This window comes from Perca fluviatilis, chromosome 8 (genome assembly GCF_010015445.1).
Source record: "Perca fluviatilis chromosome 8, GENO_Pfluv_1.0, whole genome shotgun sequence".
Classification (NCBI taxonomy): domain Eukaryota; kingdom Metazoa; phylum Chordata; class Actinopteri; order Perciformes; family Percidae; genus Perca; species Perca fluviatilis.
The window spans coordinates 34,093,743-34,115,655 of NC_053119.1; the positions used below are offsets into that span (position 1 = coordinate 34,093,743).

At 39.8% G+C, this 21,913-nt stretch overlaps 1 protein-coding gene across 2 annotated transcripts in view; it reads right to left on the minus strand.

Moving 5' to 3' along the window:
- hydin (HYDIN axonemal central pair apparatus protein) overlaps positions 1-21,913 on the minus strand; it is a 137,266-nt gene that overhangs the window by 111,439 nt on the left and 3,914 nt on the right. For both annotated transcript variants that reach the window (XM_039809874.1, XM_039809873.1), the window contains exons 5-11: positions 21,708-21,842; positions 18,279-18,478; positions 15,321-15,445; positions 5,750-5,951; positions 5,203-5,392; positions 4,421-4,520; positions 395-513 (exon numbers count right to left, since the gene is read on the minus strand). In XM_039809874.1, the coding sequence (XP_039665808.1) occupies positions 395-513; positions 4,421-4,520; positions 5,203-5,392; positions 5,750-5,951; positions 15,321-15,445; positions 18,279-18,478; positions 21,708-21,842 (1,071 nt within the window). The remainder of the gene's footprint in view (positions 1-394; positions 514-4,420; positions 4,521-5,202; positions 5,393-5,749; positions 5,952-15,320; positions 15,446-18,278; positions 18,479-21,707; positions 21,843-21,913) is intronic.

The following is a 21,913-nucleotide window of genomic DNA, read 5'->3' on the forward strand; positions in this document are numbered from 1 at the left end:
TGAATCAAAACACGACTGACAGCCTCATCCGCAGTATTATCTCCACACAGGCGCTGTGGTTATTGCACTGCACCGCATTATATTTTACAAGCATTGACTCACTGTATGACATGGCTTGGCCTCTTAGCAACTTGTTTTTTTCTCTGATTTATAATTTCTATACTTTCATTATTGTCAGATGTTTTAGCTTGAGTTTAACAGTCTAAATTAAATAAAAAAACTTTGTTCAAAAGATATTATGCCACACTCAAGCTGTCCATTGTTCATGTACATGTATTCAGATCCACAGTTTTAGTAATAAACGATACACACCAAGCTCGTCACATTACCAGCATGTCCTATTGATAATTTTCTGAAGGGACATGACTGTTCACTTTGGCTTAACCTTTCTTACTTCATAATTGTCTGTGTCACCAATGAATACATTTTTCATGTCCATCAGGTCATAGTTGAGCTGGAGATTAGGTCCCACTCCCTCAGCCTTTATTGTGAGAGGCAACCGAGATTCACGGCCTAAGTGCAGACACAGACAGGGAGAGATTCACAACCAAGTTAAAGACAGAGAAACCAAAAAATATATTATAAGGTCAGGGGAACGTTCCAAAACAAGGAGGTCAGAGGTTTACCGACACAAATGCATATATAAAGTGACAATTTAAAGTTTAGAGAGATTGTCTTACATATCAAACACTGATTTTATCCAGGTGAATTGGAGAAATTGCTTTTATGTGTCTAAGTTTAAAGTGCTAAATCAAAGTCCAAATGTAAAATGTCTACATACTTGCTAAACATTAACTTTGCTGCGGCTTCTTTCTACTTTTCTCTCTGAACTTATTGAAGGGCATACGAGTTCAATCGTGCAGTTTCGCTGAATAAGCTTCTAATGCTTCTTGCAAAGTGAGGAATCAGGGTATGGTAGTTTTCATTCCAGCTGTCATTGAACCAGGCTGGTCAGGTCGCCACCTGCCTCAGAAAACATGGAAATTAATGTAAATCTGGCCTCCGGCTCCCAAGACACACGTGACGGCCACATGCAAATTTCCCAACAACCTTTTACTACCACTGGGATGAAATGAATATATTTGGGCTCATGACTGTAGTGTCTAATATGAAAATGAGCATAAGATCAAGTAGCAATGAGCGGTTAAAGCATTTAGGAGGATTTAGGGGTTCATTTGTGGTGCTTCCACTTTGATTGTGGATGTCATGCGGTACACTGAAGGAGAAAGGAAAATGAAAACAGACAAAGTTGAGAGGAAAAGTTGTTCTCTGACAAAAACCAAACAGACAGGCACAGTTTGCTGCCCAGACTTGTCTGTCTAACCTTTGTCTGCACCAACCCACTGAAGGAAGGAGAATCTTTTATGAGAAAGCCAAAGCTATTGATTTAGAGCAGGAGTGTAAAGTCTGCTTGAAGTTGTTAAAACCATCAATTCCCAGGTATTGAAGAACAAACAAAAGAAAAGAGTTATCCTCTGGTTCTAAGAGGGGTTTCAGTTCAAGAAACAAGCCAACTTTGTGTTAAGTGTCGCTATAAAATTGTTGTTAATGTAAACCTTAATACACATTCTTAGCTTGACCTTTAACCTAACCTACAGTTAGTCACAATTTGATCCCAAATCCCACCCTTACCCAAACTTAACACTAAATATATCCTCATTTTAACATTGAAAAAAACATAACTCACCATATGTTTATTAAATATTGATACATTTATCACAAGCTTAAGTCAACTAAAGTCTTTTCAGTGCAGCAAAAGACAGCACAGCCCAAAAACTGTCATATGCCATATTAAAGATTGACTGTATAACATTTCTACTCATTAATGAGAGGCGAAAGTCGAAATGGATCTGAAATGGACAGTCGTGATAATACCTTGCTTCCCTACTCATATTTGATTGTACGTGTTTGAGAATTGGACAAAACCCCAATTTTCTGGGACTATTTGGAACTTGACCTCGGGTGTGGTCTTCAAAATGTTGTCTAAGGTGTTTCAAAGAGGAAATTAGTTGTATCAAAATGCATTTTGAAGGTCCCTTAAACTACTGGATATTCCTACTACTAAGTTGATGACTACGTTTCGTATTGTGGTGCAGAAAGAATTCTGAATTGACAATGGGGCTTGCATTTCACTCCAATGACTAACTACCATTGCAAATAGAAACTGTTATTATTATTAATTATATAATTATTTATACAAGCATATCTGTATGTATAGCAGGAATGGACTTACTTACTCATGCTTTGTTCTCACATGGTTGTTTATGTTGCTAGTGTAGCCAGATGACCAGTTAGGTAAATTGTCTGACCTAGAGCAGTGTTTCTAAAATTGGGGTGCGCGTACCCCTAGGAGTACTTTGGTCTACTGCAGGCGGTATGTGAGATTTTTGCAAAATGCTGATTCAAGAATATGTCATGTATAATTAATAAAATTATTGTAGTATAATAATGAATTAATTTAGTGATGGATTCTAAACATTTGAAATTTCAATTGTTTTTCAGTTACAAGGTTGTTGTTCAGTAAACCTATCACTGCTGGCGCTGTATTGTTCCTCTTTATATAGACTTTTTTTCTACCACAAAATGCTTTGCACTGGTCAGGGGGTACTTGGCTTAAAAAAACAATTCAAAGGGGGTGCACTACTGAAAAAAAGTTTAAGAACCACTGCCCTAGAAAGTTAAATCTTGTTCTCATCCAAGGCCAGCTTGGATGATAGTCTTAGCTGGAAGAAGCATATTCATTTTGTTTGCAGTAAGATATCCAGTAAGATATCCTAAATCCATTGGCAATTTTGCACCAGCCAGCTTCCATTCCGATGCCTTGTGTAGTATTTTTTCAGTCTAATGCTGACGTACACGGTTCTAATACAAGACATGCCAAATATTTACATCTTTCAATGTTCCGTACTAGGCTCTGTCAATTCTCTATTAGATACAGCGGAGCTCAGCTATGGAACAGGTATATAAGCACTGCATTTCAGTCAACTTCTGTCAAGAATTATAAAAATAGGCTTAAGACCTGTCTAATTAACTAAACTTAACTGTCTGTATTGATCTGAACTATTCATATCACATTCTGTTTGGCCTTGCTGTCTCTCATTTCTACTTACACATACACACATCAGTCTACATATCCTCATTGTATCTATATTATTGTAATTTATTTTATGCCTTTGATTTTTATGTTGTCAACCTTATGCTTTTAATTTAATTTATTTTAAATTCAGTGCTCACTTGTGTTCAATTAGTTGTTTTTTGTTTTGGACATTTATAATGTTCATTATCTATGTTATTCCTCTCTTCCTTAGATGAGATTCTTTCTGTAAGCCCCTAGGGGTTTTCTTAATCTCACCTGCACAATCTTTATTTTTTTACTGTATATTACTGTTGTCTTATAGACAGATTGTGCAAAATAAACAAATTCAAATTTAAGGCTGGATATTTAGCTATTAGCATAGTTACAAAAGTCAAATGGATTTAAAATCCTTTTTTTTTATTTCTGGAACAGAATCCAGAAGTTCCAGTTTCACTTCAGCTTCATATTAATTACAAATCTGTCTGCTACTTCAGAACCACAGACAGCACCATGGATTTATCAATAGACAGCCCACAGTTAGACTACTGATACTTCAGAGCCATGGTCGGGGCCATAGATGCTAACTTGCACAAACCTCAGTCAGATAAAGGGCCCTATTTTAACGATCTGAAACGCAAGTATCAAACGTGAAACGCAAGTAGCTTTGTGGCCGGATCTAAAATTGGTTGGTCTGAAGTAGCTAGGTGTGGTTTGGGCGTACCGTGCAATAAACCAATCAGAGCGTCATCTCACATTGACTGTAAGAGCAGGTGCGCTTGTTCCATGGCAGATTGCTATTATGACGGCGGATTTGCCTGGCGCACGCCAGCGGGAGCTTATGCAAATAGATGCAGCAAAGTAATAAATGCCCGTCTTGACCGGGTGGCGATGTTGCTGCGGCCTCTCAGGCGCATCTCCACAGTATGGAGAGGATTGCTGTAGCCATGGAGCGTGGGCCTCCAAACGCACCACCTGCTCCTGTTGTGCCCCTTCCTCCACCCCCCAACTCCATCTCCGTCCACCCCCTCCACCAGGAGCGCATTGCCACTCCTGGACCAGATCCTGCCTGAGTGTCCAATCCCGCCGTAGTTCATCATCACGTCTCCTTAAAGTCCTCTAATATTTCCTCATTTATGTCATCAACCTCATCCATGATTCATGGAAATGTGTAAAACACAACAAGCCACAAAGAATGCTGTGACTTTTTGAGGACTTTTACTTTTTGTGCTGCTAGCGTGGCTTAAATTTACACATTGTTTGTTTCTTAGTTTCTTATTTATTACTGTATGTAATATACATGCAATACTGTGCTATGAGTGTTGTATTTTCTAGCTAGGCACTGACCTGTGACATCACAATATATGGTTTGTTGGTATAGTTTGGCCTCTTCGGGCTTGAAGACAATGTTGAACTGTGCTGGGCAGTTGGGCCATATTTCACCTTCCTGAGCCATGTAAAGACGAGAAGAAGAAGAAAAACAATAGGTCATATAAAGGATATAAATCAGACATTACACTACACAAACCTAACATGTGGCTTGCCCGTGTATGGTCAGTGTGCTTAATTCTGGCCAAACTGTTACAGGGTTAGTCAGCGGAGGTGTCTATAATGTGAATATAGATATTACATTTTTATTTTTATAAGTGCTGACTAACAAATGTTCATCACCACCGCGATACAAACAGGCGCAATGAATACATTGCAAAAGCCTGACAGCCTAAACACTTAATCATTTTATTTAGGGACGGGCAACGAAAACTTTTTAAAAAGCCTGTGTCACTTCTGTTTGTGATTGTTGTTTTTTTAATTACGTAGGCCTACTTGTTCAACACATTCTTTTATGTCTGAAGAAAGAGTGACAGAGAGGAGCAGGCACGCACGCACGCGCACGCACACACACACACACACACACACACACACACACACACACACACACACACACACACACACACAGTGCCGTTATTCAGAAACATCATGAGAAGCTATAATCTCTGCAGCACAGTCCGAACACGGAAAGAAGCTAGGCTGCAAATCCATGGGTAGGGTGTGGACAATTAGCTGACGAGAGATACTGGGCAAGAGGGATACAAAGAGACAGGAAAACACAGACACACACATAAACACACCGCTGGCATCACAGTTATGCAGCTGCGTGAGAGCGCCAAGATGTTGCTCTGCACAGCTTGGCTTCTGCGTTCCTGCAGTGCTCTGGACAGCAGTGGCAGACGATGGATCACTGTGGGGTCAGACTCACACTGAATAAGCAACCGTTCCCTTTCCACCTCCTCCTCCTTCTGTTGGAGCACTGAGCTCTCCCTACAGACATGGAGGAAGGAAGGTAAGGTAAAAGGCAAAACAAGAAAGAGAAACCAGAAGGGTCCGAGAGAAGAACAGAAGAGTTGCAGACAGAAAGAAAGGGATGGACACTTTTCTGGCAACACATGCTGAAAAAACACACAACAGGTAATTTTACTTGCAACATGTACATAGTAAGACGGAGAGGGAGAGCTTATACAGCCCACACTTCTAAAAACATCTTATCGAAAATACATTCCTGTATTGTTAGTGTTAAATCCTTTGTGTTCATACATACATACATACATACATACATACATACATACATACATACATACATACATACATACATACATACATACATACATACAGACATACCTCAGTAAGCTCAGGGCCTCCTCTTGCAGGCTGGGCCACGTCGTCCAACAGTATTTAAAAGGGATCTTACTACTGTAGGTGAGGGACACTTTGTGTACGTTGGCCAGGGAAATGTAAGTCTTCTTCAGCAGAACAAAGTCCGACTCAAGATGGATGTCTAGTTCCTCACAAGCCCCATACAAGCTGATGTACACATCTTCACCTGCGCAGAAGTCATGCAAAAACAGCATGTAGACACATGTAGAAGTGCACACACAAACATCCATGTACAGACTATACCAATGGTTTTTAAACTTCTGATCATCAACTTTTGTTGTTCCCTAACGTGGGTCACACGAGTTGTGGGATGTAGTCAACAAAGTATGATTTTAACAGCTGAGCAGAGTATATTATGCATCCAGTTTAATCGTCTGAATTAGTAAGGTGAGTAAGGAGACGGTGTTTTCTTTGTATATTTCAATGATCCAAAAATGTCTTATCCTGTTTTGTTGAAGTTGAATGACCTACTGTTATAAACACATTTACTATGTACTATGCACAGACATCAAGATCAAACAATCTATGTAAGCCACAAATCTAAACCTGATAAGCCCACATTTAATCCTACATTTACAAATAGTTTTATTATAGAACTGAATCACAGAAAACATCTGAGATGTTGGCAGAAATTTAGAAGTCTTAAATCAGGCTAGCAAAACTGCAAGCTTAATGTACCTTGTTTTTGTGCTTCCTGTGAACATCGCTGTCCTTATGACATGCCCCATTAACACAGCTCGAATATTAAAAGATGCATGTGAATGCATGAATGAAAAGTTTTTTTTTTAGCTCCAATGGAAGATCAATATATCACTGTATAGCAAAAATTGGGATTATTTAATACAATAATTAAAGCAATGTCCTAATGGTGCAGTTGCTGGGGGAGAGACAGTTATACACTGAATCTATTGGCATTTCTTTAAACTACTCATCGTCTTGGGCGGCTCTACAAAAAAGCCTCGGGAAGGAACTTGTTTTGGTGGGACATGTTCAAAGGTTGTTTTAGTCGTGCAACAGAAAACTCAGATTGCACAGATAGTCTAGCTAGCTGTCTGGATTTACCCTGCAGAGAACTGAGGAGCAGTTAACCATAGTCCTCATAAATCCACCGGAGTTTAAAATAACAACACAAAGAAAGCGGAAGGTGACGGGACATCCGAAAAGAGTGACATCCGGCGGAATTTCCGGCATAACGAGAGCAGTCCCGGAAGTGGAACGTCGTGGAGATAGACTATGCACTGATATACTGCACTTACAGTACTAACCGGGAGCACAAAACAATTCTACCCACTAAGCAGACACTGCTGCTCCTCAGGGAGTCTCAGGCCTAATGTGGGCAGTGGAGAGAGGAGACATACTGCAAAGTCTGGCTTTGAAAGACGGAGCCACGCACAATGGATCTGAAAATATCCTGGAAAACTGGCATCCAAAACAACTTACTTTATTATGCTGCCAAAGCCTTTTTGAGTTGCAGTAATGTGAAATACATCAGGCTGAAAGAAATATGAATTGTTTAAATCTTACTGTAGTAGACTTAAGGTAGTACGATTTCCCACAATGCACAATACAACAATTTAAAAATATGATTCTATGGAGTAAAGTTACAAAACCACACGGGACAAAGTCCTTAATGGTTAACAACTAATTAGTCTCTGTAGTAGTAAGCAAGGTGCCACCATCACAGGGTGCACACTTCCAGCAGTGAGAGAAAAGAAAGAGCAACGTTGAGCAGCAACAAAGATAAGATGCAAAACAAGGTTTTGTGTAAAGCCGCCAAGAACAAGGGCTTATGTAAATATAATGAGTGTTTGTTTACATTCAAATAATAAGGACTGGCCTGTAAAAAGAAAAGAAAACAACACTGCTTATCCTGAGATTATTTATATTTGTATACCTGCAGAGGTTACTTTGTTTAAAAGGACAAATTTCCAGCAAATCCCACTCAATACACACACACACACACACACACACACAGGGAACTCTTTGGCATTTTGGATAAAATATAAGGCGATGACTGAATTCTGAACACTCTGAACACTACAGGGGACTCCTCTCCATGTTTCTCTGGTTTCTTTGATATTACATTTCGCTAGCGTAAATGAAAACACAGTTACCCTGGTCAATCAAATTACTAGGAAGGAAAACTGAGATCAAAGTGACATAGAGAATGTTCTCATTTGCAAACAGTGCAACTTCACAAGTCCAATGGGTATTTCATTTTATTATGATTGTTGTGCTTTTCAAAGCTTGCCTCTAGCCAAAACAATCATGGAGGCGTGCCATTAATTACTTTACAAAATGTAATGGAGTGAACAATATGAATTACATACAAGTGCTCTGGTATGCAGGTGTATTCAACTGACTGAGAGTGTAGATGGTTGCTCTAGGGCTCTAGCCTGGAAATCCAGACCTAAATCTGAAAGATTAAAGGAATACGACACCGTTTGTTGAAAAATAGGGTTATTCACCGTCTCCTCTATATTTATATAGGTGGGCAAACGCATTTTTGTTTCAGTGCATGCGTTGTCTTAGTCCGGCGGCGCTGCCGCTAACTTAGCTTAGCGTAATGAATGGAATCCTTTGTTGTCGTTAGCATGTCATGAGTAAAAGTGACCCAACAACAACAAAAACAAAACCTAATTACTTATTGTGGCCTGCGTTTCACAACGAGTAAAAATAGCAATGCAGATTAAGACTATATGATTTCCTAGGCAGATATTGACTTGGATATGGGTGGAAGTAGGCTACAGGCGAAGCACTGCTACTCGGGCACAGAGATATCGGCAGCCCGCAGAGCTCCATGGCTGGCGCAAAGTCACTGTTTCTCAGTTACTGGACCACCAAATGCCTGTAAACATAGAGGCTTCAATGAATAAAGAAAATAAAGTACATACTGGCCATTTAACAGTACAGTAGGCTACCAAAAATAGTGACATATAACATATTGAACTAAATATGGCCCTGATACAGGCTCTATCTGAACTCCTTGAACATGTCTTTACATAATTAAAACATGTCAATGTCAAATGCTTTCAATAAATTAATTAAATCGCGAACAGGGGTGAATCGAGATCGCGATTTTATAATGATTTATCGTGCAGGCCTATTGAGTATTTTCATTTTCTCCTAATTATTAGGCTACTTCTAGTCCACCACAATTCAGTCAAGTAGGTTATTGTACGTTTTACTTAACTATTTATTTTATAGCTTTAGTTACTTTGCATATTCAGATTAATAATACAAAATAATATGAATAAATATGATGTATATAGTGGATAAAGATGGGACTTTGTTGATCCCGTGGTGAAATTCACAAGCTACCTGCCAAGTCATACTTCCGCTTTTATTTTGGTGAAAGTAGCTCAAAAGTAATGCAAAAGAAGTGTAAAGCATTACAATTCAGAGACAGTAATATTGCAATATAACTAATCACTCTCAAATGATAGTAACTAGTAATCAATAATGTATTACATTTTGGAAATAACTTTCAACACCGATCACAAGTTACAATACGATATTATATTGACTCTTTGGACAACGATACGATATTGGCTGATATCACAAAGTCTGCCACGATACGATTTCGATCCGATCAATTTTATTACTGAGCTTTTCCAAACATTTAAATAAAAAAACGAACTATTCTTTTTAATAAAAATAATAAATATGAAGTGAGAGTGAGAGCACATCTTAAAGATGATGATATGTGATAAGTGATATAATAATAATATATAATAAATACACTACACTTCATACGAACACCATCAAACTAAAACCAAGACTCAATGACGAATTAACTAAAACACTGACAGTTTCCAGGAGATTTATCTTCCACAATAATAAGCAAATGTGTAAAAATGTTATAAGATAAACCATCCCATTAGGTTTCTAGTCTTGCTCAATGCAGACTGCATAGGAACGTTTTTAATCCATCTCTGACTGGGCTTGAACACAAGTGAGCAGAAGTGATTCATACCTCATTTTTGAGTAACATGAAAGCCTCAGTAGGAGTAAAACTCTCCCAGCATTAGTGTGAGTTATTTAGCTTTCAGATGTATCAACAAAAAATTGAGCCCAGTCCTGGTTGAGGGAAAAAATGAACCTGTCTGTGAAGAATGTAGGCTGGTTAAATCTATACAATGACCATACAGTAAAAACACATATTAGAATTCAAGGAGCGCTCGCTCGCGTTTGCAACAGTGTAATTAATTAATTATCACGGAGATTTCCATCATGTACTTAGAAGCAGAAATAGGGAATACAGAAAAAGCCTGGCACAGTTTTACAGGTCTTTGCTTTCACTCTGCGAGAAAGACTAGCAGCAGCTGTGAGATACCATCGGATGGAGAAGAAGAGAGTAGAGACAACAGAGAGGACAGAGGATGAATGATGGAAATGAGGAAGAGGGAAAGAAGAATTGGGGAATAGAGAGAAAAACAATTATCTCGCAGCATCCGGATGCTATGACAGCAGTTGACAGGCAGGGAGAGCTGCAGCTTATTGCTAAGCTTTCATCATCACTGTCCACCAACCCATTTCCCCCACGCTTGCTTTCTCTTCCCATCATTTCTGTATGAACACAGCGAGAGAACACAGAACTCAACCCCCTCAGCTACCTTTGATCACAGCACAAAAACTCTGCAGCATGTGTGTGCATAAACGTGCTTGTTTGTGTGTGTGTGTGTGTGTGTGTGTGTGTGTGTGTGTGTGTGTGTGTGTGTGTGTGTTTGTTACTGTGCAGCTTCTTGCTGTTTGTGTGTGAGTGTGCTGCTTTTCTAAAAAAGGCTGCTGTGCTGAAGTCCCCTTGGTGCTATAGCCCTGTCAAAGCAGATGCCTCAGCGCTTCCTAAGAGCTGTTCGTCTTTTCATTTAAATCAGCAGCAGTGACAGAGCAGAGGGTTGTGTGTGACGGAGGGAGGGGGTTACTGGAGCAGCACAGACTCTCTGCTCACTTTTAAGACAGAACAAGTATTGTCTAACACCCCATGGTCGAAAACAAGCGAGCTGAGCAAACTATTATTTTCCAAAGCGGCACTGTCTTTTAACTGACAATGGGTAATAAAGATGCAGAGTGTACCCGCGTTAAGTACTGTGGTGTACATGCATATTGACATGCAACACGCTAACACACAGATGCGCACACACGCAAGGTCAGCCAGCTTATGCTGAAGTCTCCAATGGCCCCCTCAGCAGAGTAAAGCCTTTAGCAGCATGCTGACCTGAAACATACATGAGTGTGAGGGAGACAGGGAAAGGTGCTAAATTAAAAATGATAGTGTCTTGATGGGCTGTAAGTGGTGTTCTGAACCTGGCCTGGCCCTTCCATTATAAAAGCTTAATGCTGCTGAGCGCTGTTACTGATGCCACTCCTTCAGCAGACCTGCCTGTTTATGTAGCCAGTCAGCGCCCCTGCTCCTTTAAGGTCACGCACACAGGTAAACATATAAAAATGCTTTTACAGTTCACAAAAAAATGGAAAAACAAACACACTCATCCACAGACAGATATTTTTTATAGATCCTGAAGTTTTTTTTTTACTCTAAACAATCATCATTAAATAGCTATACATACATAATTTATTAAATCTCCCTCTGCTCTGGGAATCTGTGTAACAATAATGAAAAGATAAAAATGGATGATTACAAATCTGAAGTCAGAACAGTTAAGCGCTTATTCACCGTTATTATCCAATCCTAAACAGGCCGTTTATTCACAAGGTGACTTTGCCGTAGTAGAGGTTCGGAACTACGACTGATAACAGAATGATTGTCGTGTCAGCATGCTAATGAATCTTCCCTCACAAACACACACTCAAACACACACAGTGCTTCACAGTGCAAATGGGGGTAGTGCACCGTGGAATATCCACCCAGGTGATGCATAGCTAACAGGGGGGAACTCAAGCTTTTTTCAGCATGGTACACAGCTGTTCAACTGTGTTTGTTTAACACCTTGGGATTATTGTACCGAGACGATTTTTAGGGAGCTGTGTAGCTGAAATTAGCTTTAGAGGAGACTTTGATGTGGACGGCTTGGGTCAGGAGTAAGGCTGATTTGGCTTTGATTGAAGCATCCCCTTGGTTAATCAACTTAACCTAGTCATGTTTGCTATTTTCAGCTACCACTGTTTAGCTGGGAGTACACATGAAAAGTGAGACTAATTGCTCTTTTCCCATCATAACAAACTACACTGTAAAATTGGGTCTAATTTTCCAAGTTACTTTGCATTGAAACCTTTATTTGACAGCCATCAAAGTGATTTTACTATACCATTTCCTAAATTCACGGCAGGCGTGTAAAACGGTGCGCTAGTAAAAAAAACATTTTTTTAACAGACGCAGCCCCAGTTAAATCATCTCTTGCAATGCACCAATGTTTTCCAGCAACTTTCTCCTTTTACCTCTAATTGATCCCCTTGTGTGTCAACAGGAAAAGTCAAAAGCTTCGTGTTTTTGCCTTTGATGTTAAGGAGTCTGGCTAATTCAGCAGGCAACCCAGGCTACCCTAACATAACATGTGACCATTAAAGGTGCCCTGCCACACAAAACCGTTTTTACTTGCATTTTTTGAAATATGTTAGGTCCATATGTGTTTGTGTTATGTTGTGAATGTGAAAATGAACTGCTACCTCCTCTGTCAGCCACTGAAAAGAAATAAGCGGAGAAATCAGGCCAATTACAAAAGCTGGTCAGTCTGACATCATGTTGTTACTAACCATGAGCTCGCCCAGTTGCGCTGGGTAAAGGATGCGGATAGCCAGGCTCTCATTGGCTAGCTGTTAGCCAATCAGAGTCAAGCAACTTAGCTCGTTGAATATTAATGAGAACTGGCAACACAAAGTTGGAAAGCGAAGAGAGTACAACCAGTAGCTATTACTGTAAAACAAGCATTTATCAAACAATGATGTCACATTAAATAAAATGCTTAATGAATAAAAAACAGAGGATAAATGACTCATTAGCATATTGCATCGAGTTGAGGTAAGTCCTGACAGCAGAACAAACCATATAAATGTATAAACTAATAAACATATATGATTTGTTTTTAATGTAATGGCAACATTTACTGCAAAATCTTTATCAATCAATCAATCAATCAAAATGTATTTATATAGCACTTTACAACAACCATCAGGTATCCAAAGTGCTTAACATCAGAAACACATATCATACAATAGAAAGAATGAACATAGAAAACAGTGAAATCAGAAAAGGTTACAAAGAAACAAAAAAATTAAATTGTCACACCACTGCTATGTATTAAAAGCCAGACTAAACAGATAAGTTTTGAGTTTGGACCTAAAAAGAGCTACATCTGTAATAGTGCGAATTTATGATAACAAGAGTGACCTATGCTGGTATTATACGTACAGTCAGTCACAATGGTGTATAAGCAGTGCTAGTAATCTGTTTTTGTGTGCTTTAATCAAGCTTTAAATAGTAATTTGCAAAAGGTGGAGCCAGGCTACTCAATTTTCAAATCAAACACTGTACTATGTAGAGACAACCAGACAAACAGAGACACAGTAGTGGTAGATTGGTGTATGCTAAGCCCATTAGGATGTGATTTAAAAAGAAATCAGAGCTGAGGAAATGAGAGATAACGAGAAAATGGACTGAGCAGTAAGTACAAAACACCACAGCCATCATGGGCTAAATCCCCACCATGTTTACAGCCCAATTCCCTAAGGATGTTTGAAAGATTCTCCTCTCATTACCATTACTTATGTCACCTTTGACCAACACAAACTCCAAAGTACCTCGTTAGTATCTACTCATCTGCTACATCCAAGGTTAAAGGATCCTTCTGAATCCAAAAACCAGCTATATTCATACGAGCAAATACAGTCGTACGCACAACGTATGGGTTCAAATGAATCAGCAAAAAAAAAGACAATTAGAAAGAGACAATGAACAGTTAATTGGACAAGCTTGGGGAATCTTTTCTGCCTGGCTGCTACAGATATCAATGGAAAACACTGATAAGAGCTGCATATGTGACAAGACACACATATGCAATGTGTTCATAGTGAAGTTTCACTGCATGGGTTTATGTTGTGTGTGCATATGTGTGTTACAAAAGAAAAAATTACATTAATAGTAAGGATGCTAATTTAGATAATTTTTTTTCTGACCGATAGCCGACCCTTGATAAACCGATCATTGACCGTTAGCCGACAAGCAAACAACTTAGTCCAAGTTCTCCCATCATGGACACTCTGACATACCTTTCCTGCTCCACATCTGCGGACAGCTGAGGACTTGTACCGGTCACGCAGCCAAGATGTTGCATGCATTGTCGTAGACACATGCAGCCACTTTCCTAGAAACAGTTGTCCGCAGCTATGCGCAGAGCATATGCCTGAGCTTGTCTCCACCACATCCACCTGTGAGGTTGTCAGCTGTGTGTCTGCCTGGCATACTCTGGGTAGGACGGACGATTTACCCCGCCAGTCCTCATCGATATAGATGCATGTGTCACGTACAGTAGTCTATATTGACAACGTTTCACTTCCGGAAATTTTGACCGGATGTCCGTCACCTTCCTCTTTCTTTGTGTTGCCGTTCTAAACTCCTGTGGATTTATGAGGACTATGGTTAACTGCTCCTCAGATCTCTGCAGGGTAAATCCAGACAGCTAGCTAGACTATCTGTCCAATCTGAATTTTCTATTTCACGACTAAAACAACCTTGGAATGTACATATGTTCCACCAAAACAAGTTCCTTCCCGAATCTATTTTGCAGAGGCACCATTATTGTGTCCGGGGCTTAGCGCTGCCCAAGACGATTGTGAATGGTTTAAAGAAATGCCATCCCGGAATGCTGTGTGGACTAGCCAGACCTTCCTCCGCAGCGCTGCGAGACCACACGTACAGTAGCTCTCCGCTGTGAGCACAGTCCAGCCACGAATTTAGCAGAAAAAAAAAGCTCAAAACGCAACTCGTTATTGCAAAGTTTGCACTAGCAAGTTAACTAGCAGGTACAACATAGATTGTATTGCCCATTTTTCTTTTACAATGCAAAACATTTTTAATCACTTTTTCATTTTTGTTTTAATAATATTTTTATATTTTTATTTTTAACTGTTTAACTGATAGTATTAATCGGTCAAAATTCTTATTGTCGGTTAACAGTTAAGTGGTTGATCATTAACAATGCTAATTGTCAGATCTATTAGAAATCTATTTGTGTGACACAATGTTTCACGAGAGGAAAGACAGACGGACTGAGAAACACATTCTGACACATAGGAGAGGAACACATGAAAACTTACCGCCTCTCTATTATACCAGAATGCTTTGGTAGAAAAATAACGCAGCTGATGAGAAACACACTGAAACCATGTCATTCTGCTAATGCTAATAGGGACATGAATATTTCACTACAGCTCTGGGAAGTCAAGAAATTATGCTACTGTACGATTGACACTAGCTTTATCAGATGCTGTGGTCATAACCTATTTTAGTTATTTGTGTCACTAGTTTGCTTACAGTTTTGTAGTGTTGTATGTTTTCAGAGGCCTGAATTCTTCTCACCAGTGTGGTAGTGCAGAAGCAGGTCCTGGCTGTGGTCTCCTATGGTCATGGGGTTGAAAATCACAGTCACCTGCATGCTCTCGCCTATATCCAGAGTCCCACAGGAGGGCGTCACTGAGAAAGGGCTAGAATTAAATAGAATAGAATAGAAAATAATTTCACCAGGTGGAATAAACAACAGAATGTAAAGCATGGTGTTTTATAACAGCCAAAGTCCAATGTAGTTTTAGAAACTGGCAGAAGAAACCCAAATGTTACAATATTTATTTACATGTATAATCAATAGTAATTACTGTAAATGTGAATTGAATGTGTACCTATCACCAAGTACAGTTACACAATCAGTGGTGGAATGTAACTAAGAACATTTACTAGGGATGCACCGAATATTCGGCCACTGAAACTTTTCGGCCGAAAATGGCCCAAAAGGGCATTTTCGGTTTTCGGCCGAAATACCTTTATCACCGAACAATACGGCCGAAAATGTTGTGATGACGCAAACAGAAAACGCGACCTGCACGTGTGTCAGTACCCGATCCGTTCCACCTGCAAAGCGTCTCCTAAGCAAAGAGGTTGAGACGGACCACGGAGGAAAACAATGAAAAGTGCTCTTAGAGTCTGTCAGCACACGTTTCACTGAGATCTGTTCGGATCCTCTGCACTTCATCGCGACTGTACTTGATCCGCGTTATAAAGACCATTACTTGGATGCGGAAATAAAGCAGGGCGACGGAAATGATCCAGGCCGCCATGGATGCGGAGAACCGCGGCGGAGACGGACGGAGCAGCGCCCAGCGTAGGAGATCAGAGCGCAGAAACAAAAGACTGGTCTCTCTGCACCAGATGAGGGGCATGCACCCTCGTTATCTGATATGTTCAGTGAAATCCTGCAAGAAAGTGCCTCAATTAATAATAATAATAATAATAATAATAACAATAGGTAAGCTATTCTGTTCTTAGGCTACTGTATACTGTATGTGACTATCAGATTGTAGCCATATTTCTGCTAGATATTTTTTTAATTAAACTTTAATATTAATTTATACAATTGCAATGCCTTGATTTTAGTAAAGTTAGTACACAGTCATAGCCATAAATGCAATGGTACTAATAATTGGCTTAATTTCTTCGGTGTTTCGGTTTCGGTTTTCCGGTCTTGGTTTCCTCTTTTTCGGGTTTCGGTTCGCCAAGAATTTTCATTTCGGTGCATCACTAACATTTACTCAAGAACTGTTCTTAAGTGATGGTTCGAGTATAATCTTATAAACATGACTCTTGAGGCAAACACCATCCCAGAAGCTTTTTCACCTGGGTCTAATTGTGGGGAGTTAGCGTAGGTTGCGTAGTCGCTGAGTAGCTTGTTGCGGGGGCTAATGGACCACGTTGTATATCTTAAATGACCCACTAATATGTTCGAAATGATACCAAAGGTCTACACTAGTATATATAGGTTATGCTCTCATAAAACGATGGATTGGAAAGTTTGTAAGTACACCAGAAGTTTATGAACACTTGCCTGCTCTCTTCTGCTCTCTTGTTGCTGTTGCTGCTGCTGCTGCTACCCTGCGTTAGACGAGTGCTTAGGGCCGCTCTATAAATTACTACAACCGAAAGAGATACAACAAAAATATGTATTAATTTAATGATTAAATAAGGTAATGTCTCCAAACTTACCTCAATTATTACTTGTCTCCTGCTAGTTATATTACAGTACTTACTTTAAAAAATAAGTTAAATTTAAAAAATATTTTGTTGCATCTCTTTTCGGTGTTGTAATTTGTAGATGTCCCTAAGCACTCGTCTCACAGCAGCAACAACAACAGCAGAGAGCAGAAGCCAGCAGGCAAGTGTTATTTACATAAACTTCTGGTGTACTTACAAACTTTCCAATCCATCGTTTTATGAGTGCATAACCTATATATACTAGTGTATACCTTTGGTATCATTTCGGGCATTATTAGTGGGGTCATTTAAGAGATACAAATGTGGGTCCATTAGCCCCGCGCTAAGCTATTCAGCGGCTAACGCTACTCTACGCTAACTCGCCCAATGTTAGACCCAGGTGAAAAAAGCTTCTGGGGGGGTCTTTGGCTCGAGGTCATGGTGCAAAGGACCCTAGGGTGAATTACTCCGAACCATCACTTTAAGTACACATTTGAGGTACTTGAACTTTATTCAAGTCTTTTCTTTTCATGCCACTTTCTACTTCTACTCCACTATATTTCAGGGGTAAATATTGTACTTTTTACTCCACTACATTAATATTACAGCTTTAGTGACTATTTACTTTACAAAATAATTTTTGCACACAAAGCATATGTAGTTTATAAAAAAAATATGTTTTATTATAAATTAAACTACCCAACAATATATCGGCTTACAAGTCCTGCTGAAATGATGAGCCAATTAAACACTTGATTGACAGAACTGTTTTAATTGGAGCGCCCAGATGGCTCAGTTGGTAGAGCGGGCGCCCATATATAGAGGTTTACTCCTCGACGCAGCGGGCCCAGGTTCGACTCTGACCCTTTGCTGCATGTCATTCCCCCCTCTCTCTCCCCTTTCATGTCTTCAGCTGTCCTGTCAATTAAAGGCCTAAAATGCCCCCCCCAATAAAAATACTTTAAGTACATTTTCCTGATGATACTTACGTACTTTTACTTAAGTAACATTTTCAATGCAGGACTTTTCCTTGTAACCGAGTATTTTTACAGTGTGGTATTAGTATTTTTACTTAAGTAAAGGATCTGAATACTTATTCCACCACTGAATACAATTCTTGAAAAGGGTAGGAAGCTAAATGTTTGCTGTTGTGATTCTGGGTTAATGCATTAATGTATACGTTAAATGTTTATACACTGACAATATTTAAGATTGAAACTATCTGCTGTATCAGAAGAAAATAGGTTAAATCACTCAAACACAGTAGACATGAGCCCATACTGCACTGACTCTCACCTCTTTGTTTCTAGCTTGAACTTGGCCTGGCTGTTTCCTATGTTGCGGACTAGCTGAGTCCTCTCTGTGGAGGCTTTCACAGGACACACGGGTAAATGGATACTGTCTCGAAAGTCAAGAATGGCACGTGGCCCAATGGCACGAACTGGGACCTCAAACCGCTCCCTCTCTGTCACACAAACCAGTCTGGGGTGGTAGTCCTAGATGGATAAAATGAAAAAAATGTGTCAAACATGCAAGCACCATATATACAGTACAGGCCAAAAGTTTGGACACACCTTCTCATTCAATGCGTTTTCTTTATTTTCATGACTATTTACATTGTAGATTCTCACTGAAGGCATCAAAACTATGAATGAACACATATGGAATTATGTAATAAACAAAAAAGTGTGAAATAACATGTCTTATATTTTAGATTCCTCAAAGTAGCCACCCTTTGCTTTTTTGATAGCGCTGCAAACCCTTGGTGTTCTCTCAATGAGCTTCATGAGGTAGTCACCTGAAATGGTTTTCACTTCACAGTTGTGCCTTGTCAGGGTTAATTAGTGGAATTTTTTTACTTATTAATGGGGTTGGGACCATCAGTTGTGTTGTGCAGAAGTCAGGTTGCTACACAGCCGACAGCCCTATTGGACAACTGTTAGAATTCATATTATGGCAAGAACCAATCAGCTAAGTAAAGAGAAACGAGTGGCCATCATTACTTTAACAAATGAAGGTCAATCAGTCTGGAAAATTTGCGAAAACTTTGAATGTGTCCCCAAGTGCAGTCGCAAAAACCAGCAAGTGCTACAACGAAACTGGCTCACATGAGGACCGCCCCAGGTCAAGCAGAATTTATTTGTTTGGGCCAAGAAACACAAGGAATGGACATTAGACCAGTGGAAATCTGTGCTTTGGTCTGATGAGTCCAAATTTGAGATCTTTGGTTCCAACCGCCGTGTCTTTGTGCGACGCAGAAAAGGTGAACGGATGGATTCTACATGCCTGGTTCCCACCGTGAAGCATGGAGGAGGAGGTGTGATGGTGTGGGGGTGCTTTGCTGGTGACACTGTTGGGGATTTATTCAAAATTGAAGGCATACTGAACCAGCATGGCTACCACAGCATCCTGCAGCGACATGCCATCCCATCCGGTTTGCGTTTAGTTGGACCATCATTTATTTTTCAACAGGACAATGACCCCAAACACACCTCCAGGCTGTGTAAGGGCTATTTGACCAAGAAGGAGAGTGATGGAGTGCTGCGCCAGATGACCTGGCCTCCACAGTCACCGGACCTGAACCCAATCGAGATGGTTTGGGGTGAGCTGGACCGCAGAGTGAAGGCAAAAGGGCCAACAAGTGCTAAGCATCTCTGGGAACTCCTTCAAGACTGTTGGAAAACCATTTCAGGTGACTACCTCTTGAAGCTCATCAAGAGAATGCCAAGAGTGTGCAAAGCAGTAATCAGAGCAAAGGGTGGCTACTTTGAAGAAACTAGAATATAAAACATGTTTTCAGTTATTTCACACTTTTTTGTTAAGTACATAATTCCATATGTGTTCATTCATAGTTTTGATGCCTTCAGTGAGAATCTACAATGTAAATAGTCATGAAAATAAAGGAATGAGAAGGTGTGTCCAAACTTTTGGCCTGTACTGTATTACTGAAGTATTTGTTAGGCGATGCTGCTGAGCCACCCGCCTGTCCTCAAGGTTAGTCCTGGATGGAGACACATGGGCAAGCACATACACATTCATATTTTTTAGTAAATTACCTACTATACTATTATATTATATTTATTATATTGTCTTTAGTATTTTCTAATATAAAATGTGTACACCACTTAGCACAGCAGCCACAAAGCCTGCAACGAGGCTGTACTTAGGCACAGCATTGCTTTGAGCTAAATGCTATAATTAGCATGTTCACAATGACAATACTAGCGTATTTATGTTTAGCAGCTATAATGTTTTATCTTATTCACCATCTTAGTTGAGCATATTAGCATGCTAACATTTGCTTATTAGCATTAAACACAAAGTACACCTGGGGCTGATGGGAACGTCATTAGTATTGCAAGTATTTGGTCATAAAACAAAGTGTTAGAAAAATGAAAGCTTTGACCTGATGGTATATGATACCATCTAGATGATTGCTAAATGAATAGTCAGAGGATATAAGTTATTACAGTTCATCCTCTGGGGATGATGAATGTCTGGACCAAATTTTGTGAGGAATTAGCAGGAAGAATGGGAAGACTGTGGGATCCTGACACTAACCTAATGACATGTTACCATTAATAAGTGTGACATTTTAGTCAAACTGATTTCACATAAGATTTTATCTGATATATCTCATCATTATTTGATAACATTTCACCTGTTCTACTAGTCTCGCATTGCCAGACCTTCCTTCACAGTGCTGCTAAGTAAGGTCCGGCTAGTCAACACAGCATCCGGGATGGAAAAAAAATGTGCTCTGGTTTATAATTTATTTAAACCAATCACAATTGTCTTGGCAAAACACCGTATGAAGCAATGGCGCTTCTGCAAAATCGCCTCGGGAAGGAACTTGTTTTGGTGGAACATGTGTATGTTCAAAGGTTGTTTTAGTCGTGCAACAGAAAACCATAGTCCTCATAAATCGACCGGATTTTAGAATGCCAACACAACGGAAGCCCAAGGCAACGGACATCCAGCCGAAATGAGGGACATCAAGCGGAATTTCCAGCGGCACCGGAGCAATCCTGGAAGTGGAACGTCATGTATATAGACACTCAACTGTCCTGCTGTTACACAGACATGAGGTAAGAACAGACATTTGCCCCTTTCATGAACTAACAACGGTGCGAGAATGAAACACTAATGTATAATTAGGATTTTGTTTACTATTACTATTGAACTGTGTTCCGAACTGTGTCTGGACTTGAGCAGCATGGAAAGCCGTTCGACCAGAGGCGCACAGTGAAGCTATTTAAATTGAAAGTGTGTGTGTGAGGAGACGTAAATAGTGCCTTTGTCGTGTTTGTGCAGAGAACTCATGGTGGCAGCGAGTCTTGCTACAGTAGTAATTTAAACAGGCGTTTTAGATAGTAACTTGCTCCGACCACCACTGGTTATAAAGTTATTTTAAGGTAAAATAGTTACATATTGTTGCTTTAAAGCATGGAATTGATTAGCAGAGGTAACGTCATTAGTGTTATAAATTGATATGACAAACTTGCAAGACAATTTGAGTTGTAACGGCTTGTCACTGACTTCAGTGGCCGTACTTTAATTTGGGCTTTCATTGTGTGCATGTTTGCCCCTCCACGTTGCTTTACATGCTATAAGTCTTCCGTTCCTAAATCCAGATTACCCTGATACTTCATTGTGCTCTCTGAATCTAGCCTACTGTGTATGATTATTCTACGGAGGAGTCAAACTCCCTTCTTTTTCCAGTACCTTGTTCTCCTGCGGGGTGAAGAAGACAGTGAAAGTAGCAAAGAGTCCTGGTGCCACCTTGCTACCTGTTCCCTCTGTTCCGACCACACGGAAAAACTCAGAGTCCTGCAGCTCCAGCTTAACTTGTCGTGAAACCTTGAGAAAAAAAAATCACACCAACTTTACAAAATTGCAACACACAGCAACAAAAACAGAACCAGGTACAC